This window comes from Oncorhynchus keta, chromosome 1, assembly GCF_023373465.1.
Source record: "Oncorhynchus keta strain PuntledgeMale-10-30-2019 chromosome 1, Oket_V2, whole genome shotgun sequence".
Classification (NCBI taxonomy): Eukaryota; Metazoa; Chordata; class Actinopteri; order Salmoniformes; family Salmonidae; genus Oncorhynchus; species Oncorhynchus keta.
The window spans coordinates 58,038,464-58,065,527 of record NC_068421.1 but is presented as its reverse complement, the minus strand read 5'-3'; the positions used below and the strand labels follow the sequence as shown (position 1 = coordinate 58,065,527).

The 27,064-nt window shown below is 41.9% G+C and overlaps 1 protein-coding gene across 5 annotated transcripts in view; it reads left to right on the top strand.

Annotated features, from left to right (window-relative positions):
• LOC118389111 (protein strawberry notch homolog 2-like) overlaps positions 1 to 27,064 on the top strand; it is a 115,523-nt gene that overhangs the window by 38,000 nt on the left and 50,459 nt on the right. For 4 of the 5 annotated variants that reach the window (XM_035778902.2, XM_035778885.2, XM_052529282.1 and 1 more), the window contains one exon: positions 9,341 to 9,455. In XM_035778902.2, coding sequence (XP_035634795.1) covers positions 9,341 to 9,455 — 115 coding nt within the window. Of the gene's footprint in view, positions 1 to 8,382; positions 8,563 to 9,340; positions 9,456 to 27,064 lie in introns of those variants that run through there. The other variant, XM_035778911.2, reaches the window with a different exon arrangement.

The window sequence follows — 27,064 nt, the reverse complement described above, 5'->3', positions numbered from 1 at the left end:
CAAAAAGATGAGTGCATCAGTCCGGACCTGTACAGGCCAGCGCTCAATACACTCAAATAAAATGTATAATAGTCTATAATAGAGAATAGACTCGTGAGCTATTCTAACGACTCGCTCCACTGTTCACTCCAAACACAATTTGCTATACATCATCCCAGATTGCTCTGCGGCCAAGATGTGGATGGGGGCGTGCTCAGCCCAGTTTCCTGTAGTCCACGATCAGATCCTTTGTCTTGCTGACGTTGAGGGAGAGGTGGTTATCCGGATACCTCCCTGCCAGGTCACTGACCTTCTCCCTATAGTTACAGTCGTGGATGAACCGGGAGTACAGGAGGGGACTAAGCAAGTCCAGGATCGTTCAGTGCCATGGTCCTGAACTTAGTACCATCCAAGCTCATCACTATGGTGTTGAAAGCTGAGCTGTAGTCGATGAACAGCATTCTCACATAGGCGTTCCTCTTGTCCAGGTGGGAGAGTACAGAGTGGGTGGCCAGTCCTCTTCTGGCTGTGCCAGGTGGAGATTATGAGTACATGGCCTCAATGGCAAGATTGTGGATCTGTTGGTGCAGTATGTGACAGTATGTGACAGTGTGCCTGGGATGATGGTGTTTATGTGAGCCATGGCCAGCCTTTCACTATGGGGCGACAGGTTAGACAGGTTACCTTTGCATTCCTGTGCACATGTATTATGGTGGTCTGCTTGAAACATGTCGGCTTTACAGACTGTCAGGGAGAGGTTGAAAATGTCAGGAAAGTTTTAGAATGATCAGCGACAGTCAACTATAATTTTCCTAAACAGAAAACACTTTAGTGCGACACGTTCGGCAGAAAATGGCTTAATTTTCATCAGATGACAACAGAAGTACAACACTATTTGGCTGGCAGCGACACATGAAAAACCAAGGTCTTTTTTGCAAAAACTATGCATGGCCATCATATTTATGTTTAATATAGAATGTAGCCAGCTACATTTCCTAATGTTTTTCTTAAGGTTAATCTGGCATTTTATTGGAGAAAAGTAGGCTGGCTACACCAAGAAAAGTACAGAAGAAAAGTAGCTACACTAGTTGTCAAAACGCTTTCCGATAGAATGCCCACCTGTGAATTCTCATCTGAGTGATGTGCAACTGAAGCACAAAATGAGTCTGATGCCGAGAAGAAAATACAGTAAGAAGCATTTTAGATCTACTTTTACGAAAAGCATCAAGATGTTTCTTGTGTTTTTCCTGCGTGAAAAATTAAGAATTGTGCGTTAAAGGGTAGGGATAGGCAGTTGTAAATCATGCAGTACCTTGTGTAACGATCGCAGATTTTTAGAGAAACAACAAATGTCGGTACATATAAGTGTCTTATTGGCTGAAAGCTTAAATTCTTAATGTAACTGCACTGTCCAATTTACAGTAGCTATTACTTAAAAAAAATGCCATGCTATTGTTTGAGGAGAGCTAACAACAAAACACTTTTTTTCACTGCAACAGGTTTGGTAAATTCACCTCTGAAGGGGAAATGTGTACTTAAATCAGAGCAAGATTTCAGAATGTATCATCCAAAAGGGTCCCAGAGATAACATGAAGTGTCTTTTTGTTAGATAAAACCCTTTTTCATATCCTAAAAAATGTACATATAGCATGCACAATACATTTTTCGTTCAATTTGCAAAGAATGGAATCTGTGAAAATCTTACCCTACACGTTGTTTTAACCAGTCAAATCACATTTGTATTTAATCCTCGGAGATCCTAGAACGTAACCAAACTTCACTATATCATTAGGGGTGTAGTATATCCTATAGGACACCAAATGTGGTCTTCACTTGATCGAACGGAACTTTGTCAAATAAGCACCAATCGGGGTCAAACAAAGCTAGCTAGATGGTCAATGAGCTGGGCTTTACGGGAGTATCTGTAAATCGGGGCTTTACGGGAAACCCTGTGTCTGTCGCAAAATGCACCTGCTAACATTGTGCGCCAAGTATTTTTATTTTGGACAAATTATACGAATATGTGGAGTTATGAAGTTATGAAAACTGTTTTTTTTTTTGCAAATGTTGAACTTACAATATGGCTACTAATACTGGAAAAGCGAAATCAAGGTCCAAGTATACAGGTTTGACGGTATTTTTGCAGAAAAATTTCATTTGAAACTCCTTCACAATTTGCCCAAATGTACCTGGGTGACTTCACACAATGTCATGTAGTTTGCTGAAACTTTGCACATACACTGCTGCCATCTTGTGGACACCATCGGAATTTCAACCAGAGTGATGTGGGACCTTTCTGTTGCATTTCAAAGATGGTGGTAGAAAAAGTTTTTTTCCGCCTTTGTATTTTCTTCTACCAGATCTATTGTGTTATATTGTCCTACATTCAATTCACATTTCCACATACTTCAAAGTGTTTCCTTTCAAGTTGTACCAATAATATGGATATCCTTGCTTCAGGGCTTGAGCTACAGGCAGGTAGATTTGGGTATGTCATTTTAGGCGAAAATTGAAAAGAGGGCTATCCCTAAGAAGTTTTAAAGGGTAAAAAATTGATATTTTTTTTTATAGGAATCAATTGTTTGGTCACCACAGGGATAAAAAAAAGGTGTGCATGTGGCGAGTTAACAGAATGCTAAGACCGACTCATTCACATACGTGAATTGCTCTGAACTGAAATGTGTGGGGGAGGCTGAGGCTAATTCAACCAAGACTCTCCCGCTGTCCCAAAGGACACAAATAAACTGTGTGGAAGCAACTCCATTTTAGTTACTGTAAACAAAAAAGATCTAACCATATGTCAATCAGATCAACTCTTTGGACTCCCCAAGGCACTCCCTCTGGCAACGTACGTACCCCTACTAGCTAAAAATGCCAACATCGGCCCGATGTCTAGCTTAACGTCAATGTGCAAAACCGATGTCAAAGCTGACGTGTATACCTATATAACGTAGTTAGATGACACCACAAAAATTAGTGCTACACGTGCAACACAGCATTCCTAACCTAGCCCACAATGTCTTCTGTGTGGATCTAGCAGTCAAGGAGTCGAGCAGTCATTTGAAAGAGTAAGAAAATTTCAGCGAGACAACTCAAAGGTGAAATCCATTAACACCAAGATAATGGAATTCATTGCCTTTGACAATCAACCGTGCTCTGTTGTGGATGATGTTGGCTTTCGCAGACTGGTCGAGCGCCGATACACACCACCAAGTAGGTGCTATTTTTCAGATGTTGCCCTTCAGAGTGACACTACTGTTGAAACGGACATCCCTGAGCTACCTGCTATGGGCGTCACCGCTATTAGCTTCACGGCTGACATTTGAACCAGCGATGTCAGCCCCATGAGCATTATGAGTCTGACAGCACAATGGGTTGACGAGGATTTCGTACTGAGGAAAGCCGTATTGCATGCTCAAGAATGTGCTGGTTCTCATACCGCTGCTGCCATTTCAATGGCATTTGAGAATACATTTGAAAGAAACAGGAACACACCCCTAGCTCCATTCGAATAACTGACTCAAGAAATAAGCTCATCAACTGTGTCTGCAGCAGACGTGATACCCTCTGTCATGGTATTGAAATGCCTGCTCAACAAAAATGCCAAGACCGCCCGTCGGGTTAACTTGGAAAAGTACTATAGGCTGTGAACAAGCGATGCGGTGATATTCTCTCTGAGCCTATACTGTGTCACCACCATGCTCGATGCTAGGTACAAGGACCGCTACTTCGATGCAGACAAACAGGGTTTACACAGCTGAACAAGAAGGAAACGGACACAGTGACCGTGTGCACCGAGGAAGAGAGGCCACGGACAGAGCTGAAACTTCACTGCATGACATGTATGATGAATTCCTGGTTGAGACTGAACAAATGAAACAGCACAGCAAGTAAGTGAAAGAAATACGTTTTGATATAATGGTAATGGGGACAATCTTAAATGCCAACAAAGTACATTTTGGGTCAGTGTGTGTGCGCGTTTCAACTATTTAACTACACTAGAATGCTTAAAAAGCTGCTAAAATCTTAAATATTGGTAACTATTTTTGGCAAGAAAAATATTGAATATCGTTCAAAAATGTCATATCGGTGCATCCCTAAAAACTAGATCACCTGGCGCCATGCGTCACAATAGTGAGTAACTCACAAGGTTCCAGTCTCTCGTCATTGTGTGGTTGTAAACAGACACAGTGACTGGGGACTGCCGTAAGCTTCATAATAACGTGACAGGGGAAATGAAGAACACAATGTTACATTTCCTAACATATTGACTACAGGTATTTAAAAAGTAGCTACAAATACTAAAACGTATTAGAAAAAACGGTGAAATACCATTCTGTGACTTTCTCCCAAAACCCCGGGTTACGGTATATAGCCCAAACATAGTCAAAATCAAATCTTATTGGACGCGTACACATATTTTGCAGTTGCAATTGCAGGTGCAAGCGAAATAGTAATGTTTCTAGCTCCAACAGCACACTAACAATGCAAAATAGGGTTGAGCAGCATCAATTTTCATACTCCTCTCATCCTGGGATTTACGGTATTACTGGCTAAGTACACAAGTGGGTGCCAAAAAAAACACAAAAAAGCCCATTGTCTATTACCAGAGTGCTAACAAAATTATTACAAGTACTAGCGAATTTCCATGGAGGTTGCTAGCTAAATATACGAAGTAGGGCAACGGGCCTGCCTGCTTTAACAATCCTAAATTTGACCCCTAAACCTAACCCCTAAGCCTAAAATAGTATTTCCTTGTGGTGAACCACTTGTCCTAATTATCATTATTTTGCTATCCTTGTGAGGACTAATGGTTCCCACATGGGTTGTAGAACCAAAAACACACACTGACTCAGTAGTCTTGGATGGAGGAAATTCTTTGTGAATATTTATGGACGTTATATTGAGATGCTGAGTGGATAGATTTAGATTGTCAGGGCCTGTTAATCTGACATAGCCACACAGTGTCCTGATCCTATCTGGTAGTTTGGTGGTAAATGAAGGGCAGGTTTGTCTGGAAGTCTAAATGAAAGGTCCTGATGTAGCATCAAACACACACACACGTGTTTTATAGTGCCTAGTGTTGCAAAGGGTCGGAAACGTTCCGGTGAATTTTGCTTAAATTAATCAAAAAAAGTTAATGAACCTTTTTTGTGGGATACACTAGGTGTTTTGGTTAAACTATCCCCAATTCAATGGAATTGCAACCCTCTGCATGCACAGTGCATTCTTCCATCACATGTACAGCTGATTCTCAAGATCTTGCACACAAATGAGATGCTTTTGTGCCCACACTACTACACTGTCTGAGCCAAGGACTACATGCTTTCTGGTAAGTTTTGATTACAGTACTGGGTGGGGTGAATATATTTTATATGACATACATGATTTTTTGTTAACTAGTAAATAGTAGCCTACAGCAAAGTGTGTATGCAACTGGTTCACGTCTGATGCTCACAGGCAATGTGTATTGGAAGAGATTTCTGAATGTTCTTCGCCCAGCGTACACCCCTCCAACCAGACATGCTTTATCTACTAATTTGCTGGATGCAGAGTTCAACATTCAAGTGAAGGTCAAGGAAATCATAGAGAAAGCAGGCTGTATTTCAATAATCTCTGATGGGTGGTTGAATGTTCGTGGGTAAGGAATAATTAAATACATCACTCAACCAGTATTCTACAAGAGCACAGACACCGGGGACAACCGTTCTCTACATTGCAGATGAGCTGAAGGCCGTCATCAATGACCTTGAACCACAGAAGGTATTTGCACTGGTGACAGACAATGCTGCGAACATGAAGACTGCGTGGTCTAAAGTGGAGGAGTCCTACCCTCACAGCACACCCATTGGCTGTGCTGCTCATGCATTGAATCTGCTCCTCAAGGACATCATGGCACTGAAAACAATGGATATACTCTACAAAAGAGCCAAGGAAATTGTTAGGTATGTGAAGGGTCATCAAGTTATAGCCACAATCTACCTCACCAAACAAAGATAGAACCATAAGAGCACCACATTGAAGCTGCCCAGAAGCACCCGTTGGGGTGGTGTTGTCATGTTTGACAGTCTCCTGGAGGAGATGGAGTCTCTCCATGAAATGGCATATGTGGTCTGCCGATATAGATAGCCCCATCGAAAGGATCCTCCTGGATGATGTATTTTGGGAGTGGTAATCAACCTGAAACTCCTGAAACCAATAGCAGTAGCCATTGCATGGATTGAGGGAGACAATGCCATCCTGTCTAATGTTCAGACTCTGCTTGCAGATGTAAGGGAAGAAATCCATACTGCCCTGCCCACATCACTGTTGCTCCAAGCAGTTCCACCTTGGCCTGAATGACGGAAAGGTTCTTGGTAGTCTGGGGAAGTACACTTCCAAGCAAGCAAGGGCTTTGGGATGGACATGCAATATGGCCGTCGTTCCAAACATATCTCATCAGCCACCTGGTGGAAGGGACTTTGTGGATCCAAGGCTTTTCCCCCTGTTGCCTCCGACATCCTCCAACTCCCACCAACATCAGCCACCTCAGAGCGCAACCGATCCTTGTTTGGGAACACACACACCAAAGCACGCAACAGGCTGGCCAATACAAGAGTTGAAAAATTGGTGGCCATCCAGGCAAATTTGAGGCTTTTTGAGCCTGATAACGAGCCATCCTCAAGGTTGGAAAGTGACAGCGAAGATGAGGTCTCACACTGATGTTCAAGAGGTGGACATTGAGGAGGTCTAGGGAGAAGAATGGACGCCTGAGAGGAGACAACCAAAGCTTTAGTTTCTAGACTATCATTTTACAGATGTATGTTGAAAACATTTTTTTGGGAGATGTGATAGAGCATTCAATTTTCCCTTTTGTTGTTCAGTGAAATCATCCCATGTGAAGAGTCAACTAATTTAATGTTCAATTCATAACTAAATTGTTTTTTTTTTGTATTGGAAGGATTTAATCATTTGCAATTGTCTGCTTATAAGGTTTCTGTTTGTCTCCATATATGGTAAATATATCAATGCAAAAATATCTACATTTAAATTGTATTCATATTAATTTGCATATTTTCCCATTAATTCCCACAGAATTCCCACCTCTGAATATTCCCCCAAATGTGCAACCCTAATAGTGCCCTTTCTTTGTGCTTGTATTCTTTACAAGTTCTTGGGAATGCGAATTTGCCTAGAGCTGATTTCCCTGCTGTTTGATGATCAAACACACGCTCCATCCGGTTCTTTTTATTCAATAGTTGTCCGAACTAGCCTGTTATTCTAGACTAGCAATACAGGTCTGATCTCTCTCTGAATGTTATTGCATTACACTTTAGTTTATCATGTCCTACTGTCCTAAACAAAGTTATAAGCTCGGTGGTCACCTTAACTGGCTTTATCTCCCCAGACTGCAATAAGTTATGCATCAAGTGAGAGGTGATTAGTGACAGGTTACTTTCTGTTTGGCCTGCCTGACCTACATACACTAGATTGTGTAACACCAGCTTTAACCAGTCCAATAGATTTAATAAAATAGCCTTTTAGTTACAGAAATATAAGAGATTAGAAATGGATTTTTGATGCTGCATAACTTGGTTGCAAATATTCCGGGAAAGGATTGCAGTCAGTGAGGCACTGTGGCACGGGGCTGACTGGCTTTGTGTTATTGGAATGCTGCTAGTACTGACACATTCTGCCAAGGCAGCAATATCACTGTCATATCAGGAGAGGCTACAGGGTTAGGCTCAGAATTTCCACTTTTTATTTGAAGCTTTAGGATGCTGCACTGTTACCCTTGCTAGGTGGCTGGTGGTGACCCTTCAAAATAGATAAACACGTTAATAAACACTTTCTGTACAGGTGTTTTTTATCCACACTGATCGGGAAACCCTTCATTCTGATCCTAGGAAATCTGCAATACTTTTTAGGGATTTACCACACTGACTATTGTGTGCAGATCAAATCCCCGAATCTCCTTGTTAAAACACCCTCACACCAAACTTTGCTCAAGCTATACAAAACCACCAGCAGCTCTCCCCCCGTGGCTTATCACCGTTCCTATGTGAGCCCGTTCTTTAAATAACAACCTTAATTATCCTCCAGCTGATCTGTGTCCTGTGTTGGAGGACAGTTTCATCCCTCAATCCCTCATGTAGAGATCAGCTCTCATAGGATTTGAGCCTGGGAGCTGTGCGGTCGATACTTTTACTTTCTTTCTGTGCATTTGTACACCGTCTTGCCCTGCCTGCTGTGACTCAGTGAGAAAGTGAAAATATCGCAGGCAGCAGAGGTTCCTGAGAAAGCCGTCAGTGGGTGTTTTTCCACTGAATTAGGTTGTGATTCCCGGAAGAGCGAGTGAAAGAGTGGAGTGCCTCTCCGTTCCCTGAAGTGCAGAGGGGAGTCACATGAAGCCCTGAGCTCAGAGAGCTGTGACTCGACACAGCTGTGTCTGTTGGTGTGTGTGTGTTGCAAGTCAACGCGGTACAGCTCCAGTGTGTTTGTGTTGATGCCTGTGGGTTTCTGTGCGAGTCTTACTCTGGAGGAAGGCAGTATGGTCAGTGTACAGTCAGCGTGGCCTCCGTGGATCATGGAACCCGATGACTGGTAGGTTCTTTCTCTCTATCCCTCTCGCACTCCCCTCTGATTTTTTTTACCTTCATAGTTGGTTGTTATTAGGGTCTTGATGATACCACTATTGTGATACTCGTTTGTATTGTGGCAAGGAAACTCATTGATTTAACTTCTTTAGGAAAACAGCCCTAATGTTGAAGCAAACATGTTGTCATTCAGAGTTGCATTTAGATATTTTCCAAGCTATATCGCAAAATATTTTACATACTGCAGGTTTTTAAAGGACTGCTTTTTGTTTTAATTTTTGCCATGGAAGAAATATTGCGATACTGGTATTGTCACAGTCCTTGTTGTGCTCTGTGGCAGCGTCAGGCGGGACTCACTCTCCGTTCAAGTGGTTCAGCTGTGAGGCAGGCCAAAGGCTTTAGTGTTCACTTGAAGTAATACAATTTAGGTGTTATGTTGTGTAAACTGCCGATAGAACATCACAAGATCAGTTATTAATGCGTATTAAGATAATTATCTTTTGTGTTATGACTCCACAGTTTGCGGGGTTCATGTGTTCTTTGTTGACTTTATTTCTTTATTCTCCAACCATCATTGTTCTTAGTTATGTCTTTGTGGGGCTAGTTTGAGACCGTTGTTTTCCAACCACCCTGTGTCCTCGTTTCCTTTGTATAAATAAAAACAAACCCCTTTGGCCATACAGAGAAAAGCACAAGTTCCCACCCATTTAATGACTAGCTAGTTCCCTCTGCTCTCCCCTTCCCAGTACATCTGATTAAGCTGCCTTACCTCTGACCCTTTTCAGGCAATACCACTTGAATGACACCATGCCGGATATGCACATCGACATGTTCAGCCATTCTGGGTTCCATGACGATTTCCCCTGCCTCAACCTCCCCAGAAACGGAGGCTTCCCTCAGGTAAGACCTCTCTATATCACACTCTCTCTGTCTATCCTTCTCTCTATCTTGTTTGAGCAGTCTTATCTTTCACCTCTCTCTCTCTCTCTCTTGCTGCCTTGCTGTCACTCTCTGAAAGGGAGGAGCTGCGGCTTCCACTTACTCCTTTCATCCTACCTTAAATGTTGCACGGTCGGTTATTCCTGCCTGCAGAAACTGTGATTAAACATGGCGTCTGACACTGTCTAGACAGTGTTAAGAAGCTACCTGCTCCTTTTCCTGTGAAGGCTTGTTATTAATACGCTTCTGTAATTTAACAGGGCGTTGGTTGTTGGCCATCGGGTTCTATTCTGTCACTCTGAGGAATATGGCTGTTCTCATTGCACTTTTGAGGAACACTTAAAAGCGTGGTGTTTTTCGGTAGAGTTTTTGCATGGAGGAATTTAATCTCTTGCTTTCCTCATATTTTCTTGCGGAGGTTATGCACCATCAATCACCCTGGAGACATTCGGGACAGGCTTATTCTGACTTGGAAATGTGTAAATGACAGAGTAAGAGATCCCCCCTCCGTTTTATATTTAGCATCCTTACTAGGCTGTAACCTCTTCATTTGCATTTTCCAATTATGCACACTTTGTCAGGCCAGGCAGTTTTTAATTCCCATATGGAAAAGTAATCTCCCATCCGTTGACTGAGAAGCCATAACAACACAGGCGAGTGACTTCACGTCTCATTTTGGCTTATTTGTATGGGGTTGAATGTTGGGGAATCTCCTCGTAGAGCGCCAGTAGCTGTGTGGTATAGGAGAGCAGTGATGTGTTAAAGAGCCAGTCACTATGCCGCTTACGTCCGTCCTGTCCTGTATCAGAGTAATGCCGGTTTAACAGCAGCTGGGCTGGGCCTATGTACTTAATGAAGAGCCTCTGACCCCAGTGTGCCACCTGCCAAGAGCTCACAAAGGCCTCGGAGTGAAGGCCCTGCAGCTCCCTGGTACTGCCCAGCTGTGTGGTGTAGACGGTTGCTGCACACGCTGTACCAAACTCCTTACTCATATACCCTTCAAAGTATTCATATCCTTTGACTTATTACACATTTGGTTACAGCCTGAATTCAAAATGTATTTTATAGATTTTTTTTCTCACCCATATACGCACAATACCCCATAATGACAAACACAAAACACGTTAGCAAATGTATTGAAAATGAAGTACAGAAATATCTGATATACTTTGTAGACGCCTTTCTGGGTAAGTTAAAAGCTTTCCGAAATGTGCCTATTCTTTTCAAAATTCTTCAAGCTCTGTCAAATTGGTTGTTGATCATTGCTATACAACCATTTTCAGGTCTTGCCATAGCTTTAAGTCAAAACTGGAATGTTCACTGTATTCTTGGTAAGCAACTCCAGTGTAGATTTGGCCTTTTGTTTTAGATTATTGTCCTGCTACAAGACAAATTAATCTCCCAGTGTCTGGTGGAAAGCAGACTGAACCAGGTTTTCCTCTAGTATTTTGCCTGTGCTTACCTCCATGCCATTTCTTTTTTATCTTGACCAACTCCCCAGTCCGTTTCCAAGCACTATGCTTGAAAATATGGAGAATGATACTCGTGATGTATTGGATTTGCCCCAAACGTAACACTTTGTATTCAGGGGAAAAAGTGAATTGCTTTGCCATTTTTTTAGGAGTGTTACTTTAGTGCCTTGTTGCGAACAGGATGCATGTTTTGGAATATTTTTATTCTGTACAGGCGTCCTTTTCACTCTCAATTAGGTTAGTATCGTTGAGAAACTACAACGTTCTTGATCCATCCTCAGTTTTATCCTATCACAGCCATTAAACTGTTTTTTAAAGTCTCCATTGACCTCGTGGTGAAATCCCTGAGCGGTGTTCTTCCTTTCTGGCAATTGAGTTAGGAAGGCGTCTGTATTGTTGTAGTAACTGGGTGCATTGATAGGGCATCCGAAGTGTAATTGATAATTTCACCATGCTCAAAGGGATATTCAATGTCTGCTTTTATTTATTTTTTACCAATCTGCCAAAAGGTACCCTTCTTTGCAATGCAATAGAAAAGGGTACTATTTAAAAAAAAAAAAAAAATGTTTTACCTTTATTTAACCAGGCAAGTCAGTTAAGAACATATTCTTATTTTCAATGAGGGCCTGGGAACAGTGGGTTAACTGCCTGTTCAGGGGCAGAACGACAGATTTGTACCTTGTCAGCTCAGGGGTTTGAACTCGCAACCTTCCGGTTACTAGTCCAACGCTCTAACCACTAGGCCACGCGAGGATTTTAATTTAATGAAGCTGCCATTTCTCAAACTAGACACTAATGTAATTGTCCTCTTGCTTAGTTGTGCTCCAGGCCCTCTCACTTCTCTTTCTATTCTGGTTAGGGCCAGTTTGCGCTCTTCTGTGAAGGGAGTAGTACACCGCCTTGTGAGAGATCTTCAGGTTCTTGGCAATATCTCACATGGAATAGCCTAACGAGTTCCAGAAGAAAGTGCCTTGTTTCTGGCCATTTTGAGCCTGTAATCGAACCCACAAATGCTGATGCTCCAGAACCTCAACTAGTTTAAAGATGGCCAGATTTATTGCTTCTTTAATCAGTAAAACAGTTTTCAACTCTGCTAACATAATTGCAAAAGGGTTTTCTAATGATCAATTAGCCCTTTTTAAAATAATACATTTGGATTAGCTAACACAATGTGCTATTGGAACACAGGGCTGATGGTTGCTGATAATGGTCCTCTGTACGCCTATGTAGATATTCCATTATAAATCAGCTGTTTCCAGCTACAATAGTCATTTGCAACATTAACAACGTCTACACTAAAAAAAAATTGCATGCATGCATACATACAGTTGAAGTCGGATGTTTACATACATCTTATCCAAATACATTTAAACTCAGTTTTTCACAATTCCTGACATTTAATCCTAGCAAATATTCCCTGTTTTAGGTCAGTTAGGATCACCATTATATTTTAAGAATGTGAAATGTCAGAATAATATTAGTGATTTTATTTCTTTCATAACATTCCCAGTGGGTCAGAAGTTTACAAACACTCAATTAGTATTTGGTAGCATTGCCTTAAAATTGTTTAACTTGGCTTTGTGATGGCCACTCCAATACTTTGACTTTGTTGTCCTTAAACTATTTTGCCACAACTTTGGAAGTATGCTTTGGGTCATTGTCCAATTGGAAGACCCATTTGCGACCAAGCTTTAACTTCCTGACTGATGTCTTGAAATGTTGCTTCAATATATATATCCACATAATTTTCCTGCCTCATGATGCAATCTATTTTGGGAAGTGCACCAGTCCCTCCTTCAGCAAAGCACCCCCACAAGATGATGCTGCCACCCCGTGCTTCACGGTTGGGATGGTGTTCTTCGGCTTGCAAGCTTCCCCCTTTATCCTCCAAACATACAACGGTCATTATGGCCAAACAGTTCTGTTTTTGTTTCATCAGAACAGAGGACATTTCTCCAAAAAATACCATCTTTGTCCCCTTCTCAACAGTTTTTACCCCCAAGCCACAAGACTCTTGAACAGGTAACCTAATGGTTACCCAGACTATTTGCATTGTGTGCCCCCCAATCCCTCTTTTACGCTGCTGCTACTCTCTGTTCATCATATATGCATAGTCACTTTAACTATACCTACATGTACATACTACCTCAATCAGCCTGACTAACTGGTATCTGTATATAGCCTTGCTACTCTTTTTTTTCTCATGTGTTTTACTGTTTTATTTCTTACCTACACACACACGCACACTTTCTCGCACTATTGGTTAGAGCCTGTAAGTAAGCATTTCACTGTAAGTTGAATGTACCTGTTGTATTCGGCGCACGTGACATACACTTTCATTTGATGTGTAGTTGTAAACCATAGTCAGGCTTTTTTATGGCGGTTTTGGAGCAGTGGCTTCTTCCTTGCTGAGTGGCGTTTCAGGTTATGTCGATATAGGACTCGCTTTACTGTGGATATACCCGTTTTTGTACCCGTTAACTCCAGCATCTTCAAGGTCCTTTGCTGCTGTTCTGGGATTGATTTACACTTTTCGCACCAAAGTACGTTCATCTCTGAGACAGAACGCGTCTCCTTCCTGAGCGGTATGACGGCTGCGTGTTCCCATGGTGTTTATACTTGCGTATTATTATTTGTACAGATGAACGTGGTACCTTCAGGCATTTGGAAATTGCTCCCAAGGATGAACCAGACTTGTGGAGATCTACAATTGTATTTTCTAAGGTCTTGGCTGATTTCTTTTGATTTTCCCATGATGTCAAGCATTGAGGCACTGAGTTTGAAGGTAGGCCTTGAAATACATCCACAGGTACATCTGTGTTGTTGGAAAAATCACTTGTGTCATGCACAAAGTAGATGTTCTAACCGACTTGCCAAAACTATAGTTTGTTAACTAGAAATTAGTGGAGTGGCTGAAAAACGAGTTTAATTACTCTAACCTAAGTGTATGTAAACTTCCGACTTCAACTGTACATGCATAAACAAACAAACGTATGTGGATACCCCTTCAAATTAGTGGTTTCAGCTATTTCAGCCACACCTGTTGCTGACCGGTGTATAAAATTGAGCACACAGCCATGCAATCTCCATAGAAACGTTGGCAGTAGAATGGCCTTACTGAAGAGCTCAGTGACTTTCAACGTGCACCTTCACAAGATGCCACCATTCCCACACATCAGTTTGTCTTTTTTTGCCCCTGCTAGAACTGCCCGGGCAGCTGTAAGTGCTATTATTGTGAAGTGGGAACGTCTAAGATCAGAAACGGCTCAGCCGCGAAGTGTTAGGCCACACAAGCTCACGCAACGGGACAGTCGAGTGCTGAAACGTGTAGCACATAAAAATCGTCTTTGCTCGGTTGCCCTGCCTCTGGAAGCAATGTCGGCACACAAACTGTTAGTTCGGAGCTTTATGAAATGGGTTTCCAGGGCCAAGCAGCCTCACACAAGCCTAAGAGCGCAATTCCAAAAGTCGACTGGATCTGTGTAAAGCTCTCCGCCATTGGACTTTGGAGCCGTGGAAATGCCGCCTTTGGAGTGATGAATCACTCTTCACCAGCTGGCAGTCTGACAAACAATTCTGGGTTTGGCAGATGCCAGTAGAATGCTACATGCCTGTATGCATAGTGCCAACTAACATTTGGTGGAAGAGGAATAATGGTCTGGGGCTGTTTCTTCATGGTTCGGGCTAGGCCCCTTAGTTCCAGTGAAGGGAAATCTTAACGTTACAATGTCAACCTCACACTAATGCTATTGTTTTGCTGAATTAAGCCTGGGCTATATCAAATTCATTCAAATGTATGTTTTTACACTATATTCCAAATGCCCTTATTGCAGAATCAAGTTATTTTATGTTTTTAATCGCATTTTATTTCAGCTTGTTCTTATGTCTTTTTGGTGTCTTCTCGTAACCTCCTTTTTTGCTGTGCACCTTCCCATTTACACCAGATGTGGCTCACCATCTGGATTTGGTCTTATGTAGAAAAAAATTGAATGTTTTTTTATTTTAATACATTGGATAAAAGTAGAGCCTCAGCTACAAAATGGTATCACACTGCATTTTTGAGGAACAGTGGGAAAGTAATTCTGCTTTAAAAGTTATTAAACTTGTAAACCCACTTTTGAGAAAATAGCAGTGTAATGTTTTGGTTTCTAGTGAAGAGCTTTTTGTCTACACCCATTCAGCATCTTTCACACGTTCATTCAGCATCGTTCACAGCATCGTAAGCTTTAGCTCAACCCATCTCGTTTCTGGCTGATGATTTAACATGAAAACGGCCTAACCAGCTCTGCTGGCAACAATTTCATCACTCTTTTTTGCCGACTTTTACTGTCACCAACCATATTCAACGGGTATGGTACACTTGAGCTTAAGAAATGAAGTTATCTAGCTAGGTAAACAATGAACCTGGCAAGGTAAACGTCTAAGATCACACACCTAACGTTAGCTATCATAGTGCCAAATCATGTTACTACCCTCAATGAATAACCACCCAGGTTCAATATTAGCTAGCTAACATTAGGTTCTAACTAGAAAAGCAAACAGTTCTGGGATATGAATAATAACTTTATACACATGACGCTAACTAGGGAGCCAGCCAGCTAACAGTACACTTTAGCTTGAAATTAAACTACTTTCTGTCAAAATTAGAAACATGTAATATCTGAATGTAGCTAGCTAGACTCTTACCCGTACACGCATAGTCATGCATGGATGCCATGCCACGGTTGCCTTTAGTTTGAAGTAATCCGGAGACAGGTGTTTTCGCCAACTCTTCAGCTATCATACTCTGATTTCAAAACTTGATCCTCCCGAAAGTGGGGAGAAACACTTATGCAGCTCCACTAAACGATACATTAAAAACAGATGCGTTCGACAGGATTACCAACAGACTGACCAGCTCAAATAGACGTCTATATGGCAGACAGATCCGAACTCCCCTCTCGACATGTCCTGCCCACTCTATCTCAGCCAATCATGGCTAGTGGGAAGGTTGCCGTTTCTGTGGCTTAACCCTCCAAACTCATAATTTAACAATTTTATTCATATTTACAGATGGCATGAAAGTTCACGTGTTCCAGTAGACATTTCTGCCAAAAAAAAGTTTAAATGGCTCTCCTTTGAAGTCTTGCGACATTCGCCTATTTTCCTGAAACGGTCATATAATGACGGGATGTGCATGTCTCATCCCTAATACTGGGAGTCGTTGTCCTAAAGGCAGGAAGGCTTTGATTCAAAATAAATGCATTGGGCTTATTTTGGAGAGTGAAACTTCTCGCTTTGCCTCTTTCTCCCAAGCCCCTCCCCCTCCCCCTACCACTCACAACAACAAAGATGAGAGCACTTCTTCCTCTCTGACAAACTGTTTAAATTCGCTATTTGCATTTGAGGGTTGGTCCCACCGAATCGGTCATTTGGACACAAATTAACATTTGACTTTAATAGAGAAGTTAACCTTTCAACTCATCAAATTTCGAGCAGAGCAGGCACTACTAAACAATGTACCAATGAACATTAATTCTGGAAAATGAATGTGCCGTTTGTCGCGTGCGCATTACGGTAGCACGTAATGCTAGCAGAATTGTTGTGATTGTTATATTAGCTGTTTATTCTGTTTTTATAAATGTGCAATAAGCATTAAACAATTTATAAAAGGAATTGGCAACTCTTTCTGAGAAATAAGGTAGGGCACTTGATTTCAACATCTGAACAAAGTGGACAGGCTAGCATGCTGTTCAAACATTTGGAGACGTACAGAAGGGTGCACTCAATAATAACAATTCAACTGTTTTACCTTGTTAGCTGAATTCCGAGCTGGTGAAATTATACCTACATCCAAGTTGGCTAAACTTGAAATATAAATATTAGCTGGCGACTCACTAGCACATGGGCTTGTGCTTGAGAGATTGTTTATGAGACTGGTTTAAATTTTCTATAATGCCTGCTACATCAGTGATTGTGCATCGTTCTGGTTAAATTTGTTACAAAAAGGGCATGTTTATAAAAACAAATGCCAGATCAGTGATTATTGCAACAAAAAAAAGCAGGTACAACTTTTGATTAAACAAATGTAGTGCTTGTGGAAGGCATATTCAGTCTTGGTATAATTACACAAGCTCTGAATTCATTATGTATTTCTGACTGTTTTCAATGCAGTTTATTTGACCTTTTAATTGTACAGCAAAGCTTATTTAGAGAACATTAAAAAAAAATCAAGATATGTTTTGGATCGCCCATAAATGTGAAAAATGTTAGATATGACTTTTAGGCCATATTGCAATGTTACAAAATCTAGTGGAAAGCCTTCCCAGAAGAATGGAGGCTGTTATAGCAGCAAGGGGGGACCAACTCCTTATTAATGCCCATGATTTTAAAATGAGATGTTCTACGAGCAACTATATATATATATATATCTACACATTTTTGGTAGTGTACATACAGTACACACATACACTACCGGACTCTCACACTCTGACAAACACCTCACCCTTCAATCCTAACCTCAATAATGCATAACAAACACCAGGGGAAGACTATTGCCCTGGCATCATATGACATAACCGTACCTCCAAAATGTCTGTTTTGCTTTGGAGACACATGGATGAGGCTCAATGAGCCTGTCCCTTGATTTCAATTTGATAACCGTATGATATTCAAGATGGGGTTTTTAGGAAAACAAAAATAGCAGCCTGCCTTTGCCATATAAGAACAATTTTACTTCATGTATATTCCTTGTGGTATTTCATGTGACTCGTGGGATTTCCCTAGTAGGTCTCCATGTTGCTTTGTTCTTGTTGAAGTGCCAGGGGACAAGCAGTGTCACTGGGACCAACATTAACGATGTCTCGCTGGCCCAGGGCCAGTAAAACCATGCTGGGACGGTAACTTTTCAGCACATTTTTGCATTCCAGTTAAACGTTTACCTGCTCTGTCAGTCTACCATTGAAGACTACACATGGAAAATTCATATTTCATATACACAATATGATTGGCAGTTCATTCAAGCCCCACCACTCTACCACGAGTCACAACTTCTTGAGCACTCCATCAGTACGAGTTGATGCCTTCACACAGCACATTTTAAGCTGTCAATAGCAAAAAGAAGCTCCCATCAATCTACTTGCTGAGGTTATTTATTTTAGTGCGTTAGGGGGGGAAATGTACAAATTAAACCTTCAATAGTGAACATACTAGCAATATGCTGGCTACTGTTTAAAGCTGGCAAAAAGCTACAAAAAGACACCTATCAGTCATCCTGGCTAGCCTAATATAGCCAGGTCTATCTCATTTGGAACGCAGTTGTTTTGAAGAGCCAATGTCCTATTTTGGGATGTCAAAAATGTTCTAAAAATGATGTACTTTAGAAACAAAAATGAATGCGATTAAAAAAAAAAATATTCTAAATAATAGCATAATTTATATTGCAAAATTATATTACATAGCTTTTTAATACTTAATAATAAAATGTTTCACATTAATAGTTGAATATAGAGAAAGCATGCCAACCTATAGGCCCTGCATGACCCCAATGCGTTTAAAAAATACACCACGTCCGGGCCAGTAGATGACTGTAATCCTTGACATTTAGACTCACCCTCCTAGACTACGTTGTTACGTTTGAGCTCAATGTTTAACGGTTTCAAAAAATCCTTCACCCCTGAACAGACCCAGTAGCTTCCTGGCTTGTAAAAAGCAGTGGAGCTGTCTGAGTGCTGGTTGTTCAGTCTGACCACACTGCATCCATGTGTGCGTGTGAAAATGGGCTTCAGCACAAGACAGGCGGAGAAAATGTAAGTCACGGGGTCATGAGTAATCCTGAAACACTCAACCATGAGCACCATCTCTCTCTGCCCCTTCCCCCACTCTCCCTCCATGCCACTCACTCCTTTCAATATTACAGCATGGTAACACTAGGCCTATGTATAGTGTGTGGAGGATGTATGTCGTAATTGTGCTCCTGATAAACTGAGTGACACAATTATATTATGCTTCAACCGGCTGGTAGAGTACTGTATGCTAGCGCTGAAGTTACGCAGGTCCAACTGTTACTCAATAAATTATATTTTATGAATGTCCCCTCCGAGTGAAATCCAATCAGAGGTGCAGCCTTTAATAGACACGGCATCCGATAGGGCTAGTTTGTCGTTTCTCTGGTGTAGAGCTCATTCAGGATATCCTTATTGTTTAGAAATGCACTGCTGTGCACTAAATGTTCATCTGGGGAATGGAAATGAACCATATTTTAAGTCTCTGAGAAATATTACTCTACCATGTAATCTATGAATGATCATTGAGTGCATCACTGATTTATTCATTAGGCCTATCTATCCATATGAAGGCTATACTGTGAACTCTGGACTCAAGAACCTGACCCTGGTTACCATGGAGAATGGAGACATTTCCATTGTGCTCTTGAATGTAATTATTGTTGGTCTCCTAACATCAGCTGCCCTGAGTGCTTTCTGATTAAAATGGCTGGTAAGGAGGCCCCTTCTGGTACTCGGCAGAAACTGATTGGCTCTGTGAGGGGAGAAGTAATAGGAGTGTGTATGCTTGCGGTGTGTATGTGGGAAGTGCCTTGGGCCTCTGTAGTAGAGGTCGACCGATTTAATCGGAATGGCCGATTTAATTAGGACCGAGTTCAAGTTTTCATAACATTCGGAAATAGGTATTTTTGGACACCGATTTGGCCTTTATTTAACCCCTTTTAAACAATATATTTTGTCACGAAAAGATGCTCGACTATGCATATCATTGACAGCTTTGGAAAGAAAACACTCTGACGTTTCCAAAACTGCAAAGAATATTGTCTGTGAGTGACACAGAACTAATGCTACAGGCGAAACCAAGATGAAATTTCATACAGGAAGGGTGCCAAATTTTGAATGCGCTGTGTTCCAATGTCTCCTTATATGGCTGTGAATGCGCCAGGAATGAGCCTACACTTTCTGTCGTTTCCCCAAGGTGTCTGCAGCATTGTGACGTATTTGTAGGCAAATCATTGGAAGATTGACCTTAAGAGACTACATCTACCAGGTGGCTGCTTGGGGTCCTCCGTTGCAATTATTGCGTAATCTCCAGCTGCGTGTGTTTTTCGTTTGCTTCGAGGAGAAACACAGCTGCCACGAATGATTTATCATTGAATAGATATGTGAAAAACACCTTGAGGATTGATTCTAAACAACGTTTGCCATGTTTCTGTCAATATTATGGAGTTAATTTGGTAAAAAGTTTGGCGTTGTAGCGACTGCATTTTCCGTTTTTTTTTTTTAGCCAAACGTGATGAACAAAACGGAGCGATTTCTCCTACACAAGTAATCTTTTTGGAAAAACTTAACATTTGCTATCTAATTGAGTGTCCTCATTGAAAACATCCGAAGTTCTTCAAAGGTAAATTATTTTTTTGTTTTTGTGAAAATGTGGCCTGCTGAATGCTAGGCTTAATGCTATGCTAGCAATCAATACTCTTACACAAATGCTTGTGTAGCTATGGTTGAAAAGCATATTTTGAAAATCTGAGATGACAATGTTGTTAACAAAAGGCTAAGCTTGTGAGCCAATATATTTATTTCATTTCATTTGCGATTTTCATGAATAGAAAAAGTTGCGTTATGCTAATGCGTTATAGTTTAATTATTTTTCTGTCGATTTCTCAGCCAAGCAGGATGAAAAAACGTGACGTTTTTCACCTAAAAAAATATTATTTTTTGGAAAAAAGGAACATTTGCTATCTAACTGGGAGTCTCCTGAGTGAAAGCATCTGAAGTTCTTCAAAGGTAAATTATTTAATTGGGTTGCTTTTCTTATTTTTGTGAAAATGTTGCCTGCTGCCAGCACAGCCTAGCATAGCAAATGCTTGTCTAGCGTTGGCTGTAACGCATATTTTGAAAATCTGAGATGACAGTGTTGTTAACAAAAGGCTAAGCTTGTGTTTGAATATATTTATTTAATTTCATTTGCGATTTTCATGAATAGGAAACGTTGCGTTATGGTAATGTGCTTGAGGCTATGATTACGCTCCCGGATACGGGATTGCTCGTCGCTAGAGGTTAACTAGGCAAGTCAGTAAAGAACACATTCTTATTTTCAATGACTGCCTAGGAACGGTGGGTTAACTTCTTTGTTCAGGGGCAGAACGACATATTTTTACCTTGTCAGCTCGGTGATTCAATCTTGCAACCTTACAGTTAACTAGTCCAACTCTCTAACCACCTGCTTTACATTGCACTCCACGAGGAGCCTGCCTGTTACGCCAATGCAGTAAGAAGCCAAGGGAAGTTGCTAGCTAGCATTTAAAATGATCCTATTAAAAAATCAATCAATCATAATCACTCGCAAACGTGGTTGATATTACTAGTTTATCTAGCGTGTCCTGCGTTGCGTGTAATCGATGCAGTGCGCATTCGCGAAAAAGGACTCATTGCCCCAATGTGTACCCAACCATAAACATCAATGCCTTTCTTAAAATCAATACACAAGTATATATTTTTAAACCTGCATATTTAGCTAAAAGAAATTCAGGTTAGCAGGTAATATTAACCAGGTCAAATTGTCACTTCTCTTGCGTTCATTGCACGCAGAGTCAGGGTATATGCAACAGTTTGGGCCGCCTGGCTCATTGCGAACTAATTTGCCAGAATTTTACGTAATTATGACAACATTGAAGGTTGTGCAATATAACATCAATATTTAGACTTATTGATGCCATCCGTTAGATAAAATACGGAACAGTTCCGTATTTCACTGAAAGAATAAACGTTTTGTTTTCTAAATTTTTCCGGATTCGACCATATTACTGACCAAAAACTCATATTTCTGTGTGTTATTATGTTATAATTAAGTCTAGGAGTTGATATTTGATAGAGCAGTCTGACTGAGTGGTGGTAGGCAGCAGCATGCTCGTAAGCATTCATTCAAACAGCACTTTCATGCGTTTTGCCAGCAGCTCTTCGCAATGCTTCAAGCGTTGCGCTGTTCGTGACTTCAAGCCTATCAACTCCCGAGATTAGGCTGGTGTAACCGATGTGAAATTGCTAGCTAGTTAGCGGGGTGCGCGCTAATAGCGTTTCAAACATCACTCAATCTGAGACTTGAAGTAGTTGTTACCTTTGCTCTGCAAGGGCCGCAGCTTTTGTGGAGTGATGGGTAACGATGCTTCGAGGGTGGCTGATGTCGTTGTGTTCCTGGTTCCAGCCCAGGTACGGGCGAGGAGAGGGACGGAAGCTATACTGTTACACTGGCAATACTAAAGTGCCTATAAGAACATCCGATAGTCAAAGGTATATGAAATACAAATGGTATAGAGAGAAATAGTCCTATAAATACACTGCTCAAAAAAATAAAGGGAACCCTTAAACAACATAATGTAACTCCAAGTCAATCACACTTCTGTGAAATCAAACTGTCCACTTCGGAAGCAACACTGATTGACAATACATTTCACATGCTGTTGTGCACATGGAATAGACAACAGGTGGAAATGATAGGCAATTAGCAAGACACCCCCAATAAAGGAGTGGTTCTGCAGGTGGTGACCACAGACCACTTCTCAGTTCCTATGCTTCCTGGCTGATGTTTTGGTCACTTTTGAATGTTGCCGGTGCTTTCACTCTAGTGGTAGCATGAGACAGAGTCTACAACCCACAAAAGTGGCTCAGGTAGTGCAGCTCATCCAGGATGGCACATCAATGCGAGCTGTGGCAAGAAGGTTTGCTGTGTCTGTCAGCGTAGTGTCCAGAGCATGGAGGCTCTACCAGGAGACAGGCCAGTACAACAGGAGACATGGAGGAGGCCGTAGGAGGGCAACAACCCAGCAGCAGGACCGCTACCTCTGCCTTGGTGCAAGGAGGAGCAGGAGGAGCACTGCCAGAGCCCTGCAAAATGACCTCCAGCAGGCCACAAATGTGCATGCGTCTGCTCAAACGCTCAGAAATAGACTCCATGAGGGTGGTATGAGGGCCCGTGCTTACAGCCCAACACCCTGCAGGACGTTTGGCATTTGCCAGAGAACACCTAGATTGGCAAATTCGCCACTGGCGCCCTGTGCTCATCACAGACGAAAGCAGGTTCACACTGAGCACATGTGACAGACGTGACAGTCTGGAGACGCCGTGGAGAACGTTCTGCTGCCTGCAACATCCTCCAGCATGACCGGTTTGGCGGTGGGTCAGTCATGGTGTGGGGTGGCATTTCTTTGGGGGGCCGCACAGCCCTCCATGTGCTCGCCAGAGGTAGCCTGACTGTCATTAGGTACAGAGATGAGATCCTCAGACCCCTTGTGAGACCATATGCTAGTGCGGTTGGCCCTGGGTTCCTCTTAATGCAAAACAATGCTAGACCTCATGTGGCTGGAGTGTGTCAGCAGTTCCTGCAAGAGGAAGGCATTGATGCTATGGACTGGCCCGCCCGTTCCCCAGACCTGAATCCAATTGAGCACATCTGGGACATCATGTCTTGCTCCATCCACCAATGCCACGTTGCACCACACTGTCCAGGAGTTGGCGGATGCTTTAGTCCAGGTCTGGGAGGAGATCCCTCAGGAGACCATCCGCCACCTCATCAGGAGCATGCCCAGGCGTTGTAGGGAGGTCATACAGGCACGTGGAGGCCACACACACTGCTGAGCTTCATTTTGACTTGTTTTAAGGATATTACATCAAAGTTGGATCAGCCTGTAGTGTGGTTTTCCACTTTAATTTTGAGTGTGACTCCAAATCCAGACCTCCATGGGTTGATACATTTGATTTCCATTGATAATTTCTATGTGATTTTATTGTCAGCACATTCAACTATGTAAAGAAAAAAGTATTTAATAAGAAGATTTCATTCATTCAGACCTAGGATGTGTTATTTTAGTGTTCCCTTTATTTTATTTTTTTGAGTAGTGTACCATATTATATTACCATGTAAAACACACCTGGGAATATTGATATTGATGTTAAATGGAACCACCAGCTTTCATATGTTCTCATGTTCTGAGCAAGGAACTTAAACGTTAGCTTTTTTACATGGCACATATTGCACTTTTACTCCTCCAACACTTTGTTTTTGCATTATTTAAACCAAATTGAACATGTTTCATTATTTATTTGAGGCTAAATTGATTTTATTGATGTATTATATTTAGTTAAAATAAGTGTTCATTCAATATTGTTGTTATTGTCATTATTACAAATACATTTTAAAAATCGGCTAAATAATCGGTATTGGCTTTTTTTTGGTCCTCCAACAAAATTGTTTAAAAAAAAAAAAAAAAAAAAAAAAACGTAATCGGTCGACCTCTACAGTACTCTGAATGAGTGTTGCAGTCAATTGGGGAGGTATGTTGACCTTGCAGTCAATTTCTGACTGGTCAAATGGTGCTGCACTTAGTAGGTGAGGATGTGTAAGGAGCGGTGGAGAGTTTGTGGCGCTCTGTGTGTTCATGCTCGCCTACATGAGTGTTTACCTGAAATCAGAATGCATGTAAACCCATGGCTAGCATTCTTGCTAGAGAGAGTACTTTCTGTGGCATGATGCTAGCATGTTGTCACCGATTTTAGAGAACGAGTCAGACGGCTTGTGGCCTGGGTCACGAGCTCTGAGGTCTGAACTCTCCGCACAGACCATCTGATTTGCTGTATGTCATGATTCAGGGAAAATAAGAAAAATACTGCCCTGCTTAGTGCTTACTGGAAGAAGAATAGTAGGGAAGCACTTCTACGAACCATGCATCTCTCCTCTAAGCCACAGTCTAGAGTGATGAGTGAACAGAGCTCTACGTTCACGGCTATACACATTCAGCACTCAACGCTTTAAAACACGCACGCACATTGCACATACTCTTTGCTACTTCCTGCGTGTCCCACACCTCTGTATAGGTGCATATGTCAGGTTATCTTCTGTTATGTCACATTGGTGTGTTTGAGCTGGCCCGTTCTGCCTCCCCACTGGCTCATATCCTCCTACGAGAGACCATATGAGAGGCTTTAATAAAGGCATGTTCAACTCCGTAGTAAATCTCTCTTAAGCACTGGACTGCAAAGGAATGGCTCAATGAGAGATTTTGGATAATGTTTGTTGACTTAACAATGTCAGGTTCTGTACCAAGAGAAAGGTGCCATGTGTTCTGTTTCATTGTAACTGAATCAAGCTCAATGACTTGTTTTATTGTCCCAGCTTGTTTTGTTGCAGTAGAATGCCTTGGAGATGTAATAGTTAATAGTTAAAATATGAGATACAGGTCTTATTCCGGGCTTGTTTTGCAAAGTCAGTTTAATTTCTCTTCTAACACGTGTCACAAATTGCGTGTTGGATGGCCTACTTTACCAGGCAGTAAACAAATGAAGGTTTGCTACAGGCAGTCCTCCCAGTTGAGGCAAACAACTAACTTTGCAATTTGTGGGAAATGTTGCTTTTAATGTTTCACACTCTTATGGATTTAGTTCTGTCTCATCAACAGAGATTGAGCATGTCATTTTCAACAACAGCAGCAGCCCACCCTGCCACAGTGTTTGTATTGTCTGGGCTGTGACACAGAGGGGAGAGATGATACTGAATGCTTGAAAGATGCAGTGACACATCCTTGCCAATGTCCCAATAGCCTCAGTGACCTTTACAGACCAGAGGATTCCCACAATCTCACTCATGACACCCAGAGGGTGCACTCAGTCTGTCTCCCCCCGTAGACCAGCCCAGTGGAGGTGGGCAACAAGTTGCCACAGCAGACCTGATGCCCCATCTGTTCCTGTTAGCAGGGGGCAGTGGCCATGCACTGTTCCTCTACCACACATATGTCAGAGTCAAGGCCCGCGGGCCACATCCGGCCCGAGGTTTTTTACGGCCCCTGGGATGATCTTGATTTATTATTAGAACCGGCCCGCAGACCGCAGCAAGCCGGCAGCCCGCAGATCTTTTACACGCACCAATACTACATTTCCCACAATGCAACGGTGATGCACCGAGCAGTAGGCTGCTTCATTTCAATATTTATTGGCACAGCAGTTGTCAGCATCACAGTAAAATTAACTTTCAGATACCCATCAAAAATGGCAAAACGGAAGGTGGACACTGAGAACCGGGGTTTCAAACAAGGTGGGAGTCGGAGTATTTGTTCACGGAGGTAGCTGGAAAACCTGTGTGTCTTCTGTGTGGAGAAAGTGTGGCGGTACTGAAAGAGTATAATCTGAGACGACATTATGAAACGAAACACGCGGACAAAAACAAGAATATGGACATGGAACAAAGGCTACAAAGGCAGAGGAATTAAAACGAGGCCTCAAATCTCGACAGGCTCTGTTCAAAAAAGCCAAATCACAAGGCCAGGCTGCTGTCAAGGCCAGTTTTATTTTGGCAGAAGAGATCGCTAAATCAGCCCGGCCATTTACGGAGGGGGATTTCATCAAAAACTGCATGATTAAAGTTTGTGACGAAGTTTGCCCAGAAAAAAGGCAACTCTTTTTAAATGTGAGTCTGAGCAGAAACACCATTGCCGAGAGAGTAGACCAGTTGTCCATCAATCTAAAAGAGCAGCTTGTGAAAAAGGGAAAAGATTTCATTGCATATTCCTTGGCTGTGGATGAGAGCACCGACATTTCTGACATTGCCCAGTTGTCAATTTTCATCCGCGGAGTGGACTCCAGCCTAAAGCGTGACAGAGGAGTTTTTGGCTTTACGTCCTATGCATGGCACAACTACGGGGCATGATTTGTATGAAGAGGTGTCAAGATGTGTAAATGAGATGGAGCTGCCTTGGGAAAAACTCGTGGGTTTGACAACCGACGGAGCACCTGCGATGTGTGGACACAGGAGCGGACTGGTGGCGAAGATACGGGAAAAGATGCAAGAGGAAAACGCGACAGGTGAGCTGACAGCTTATCATATCATATATATTATATATATATATCTATATATATATATATCATTGTATCATACACCAGGAAGCGTTGTGCGGTAAAGCCTTGAAAATGGAGCATGTAATGAGCATCATCACGCGCACAGTTAACTTTATCAGAGCCAAAGGTTTGAATCACCGCCAGTTCAAGGCATTTCTGACGGAGTTAGAAACGGAGCATGGTGATTTGCCTTATCACACAGAGGTGCGATGGCTAAGCCAGGGAAAGG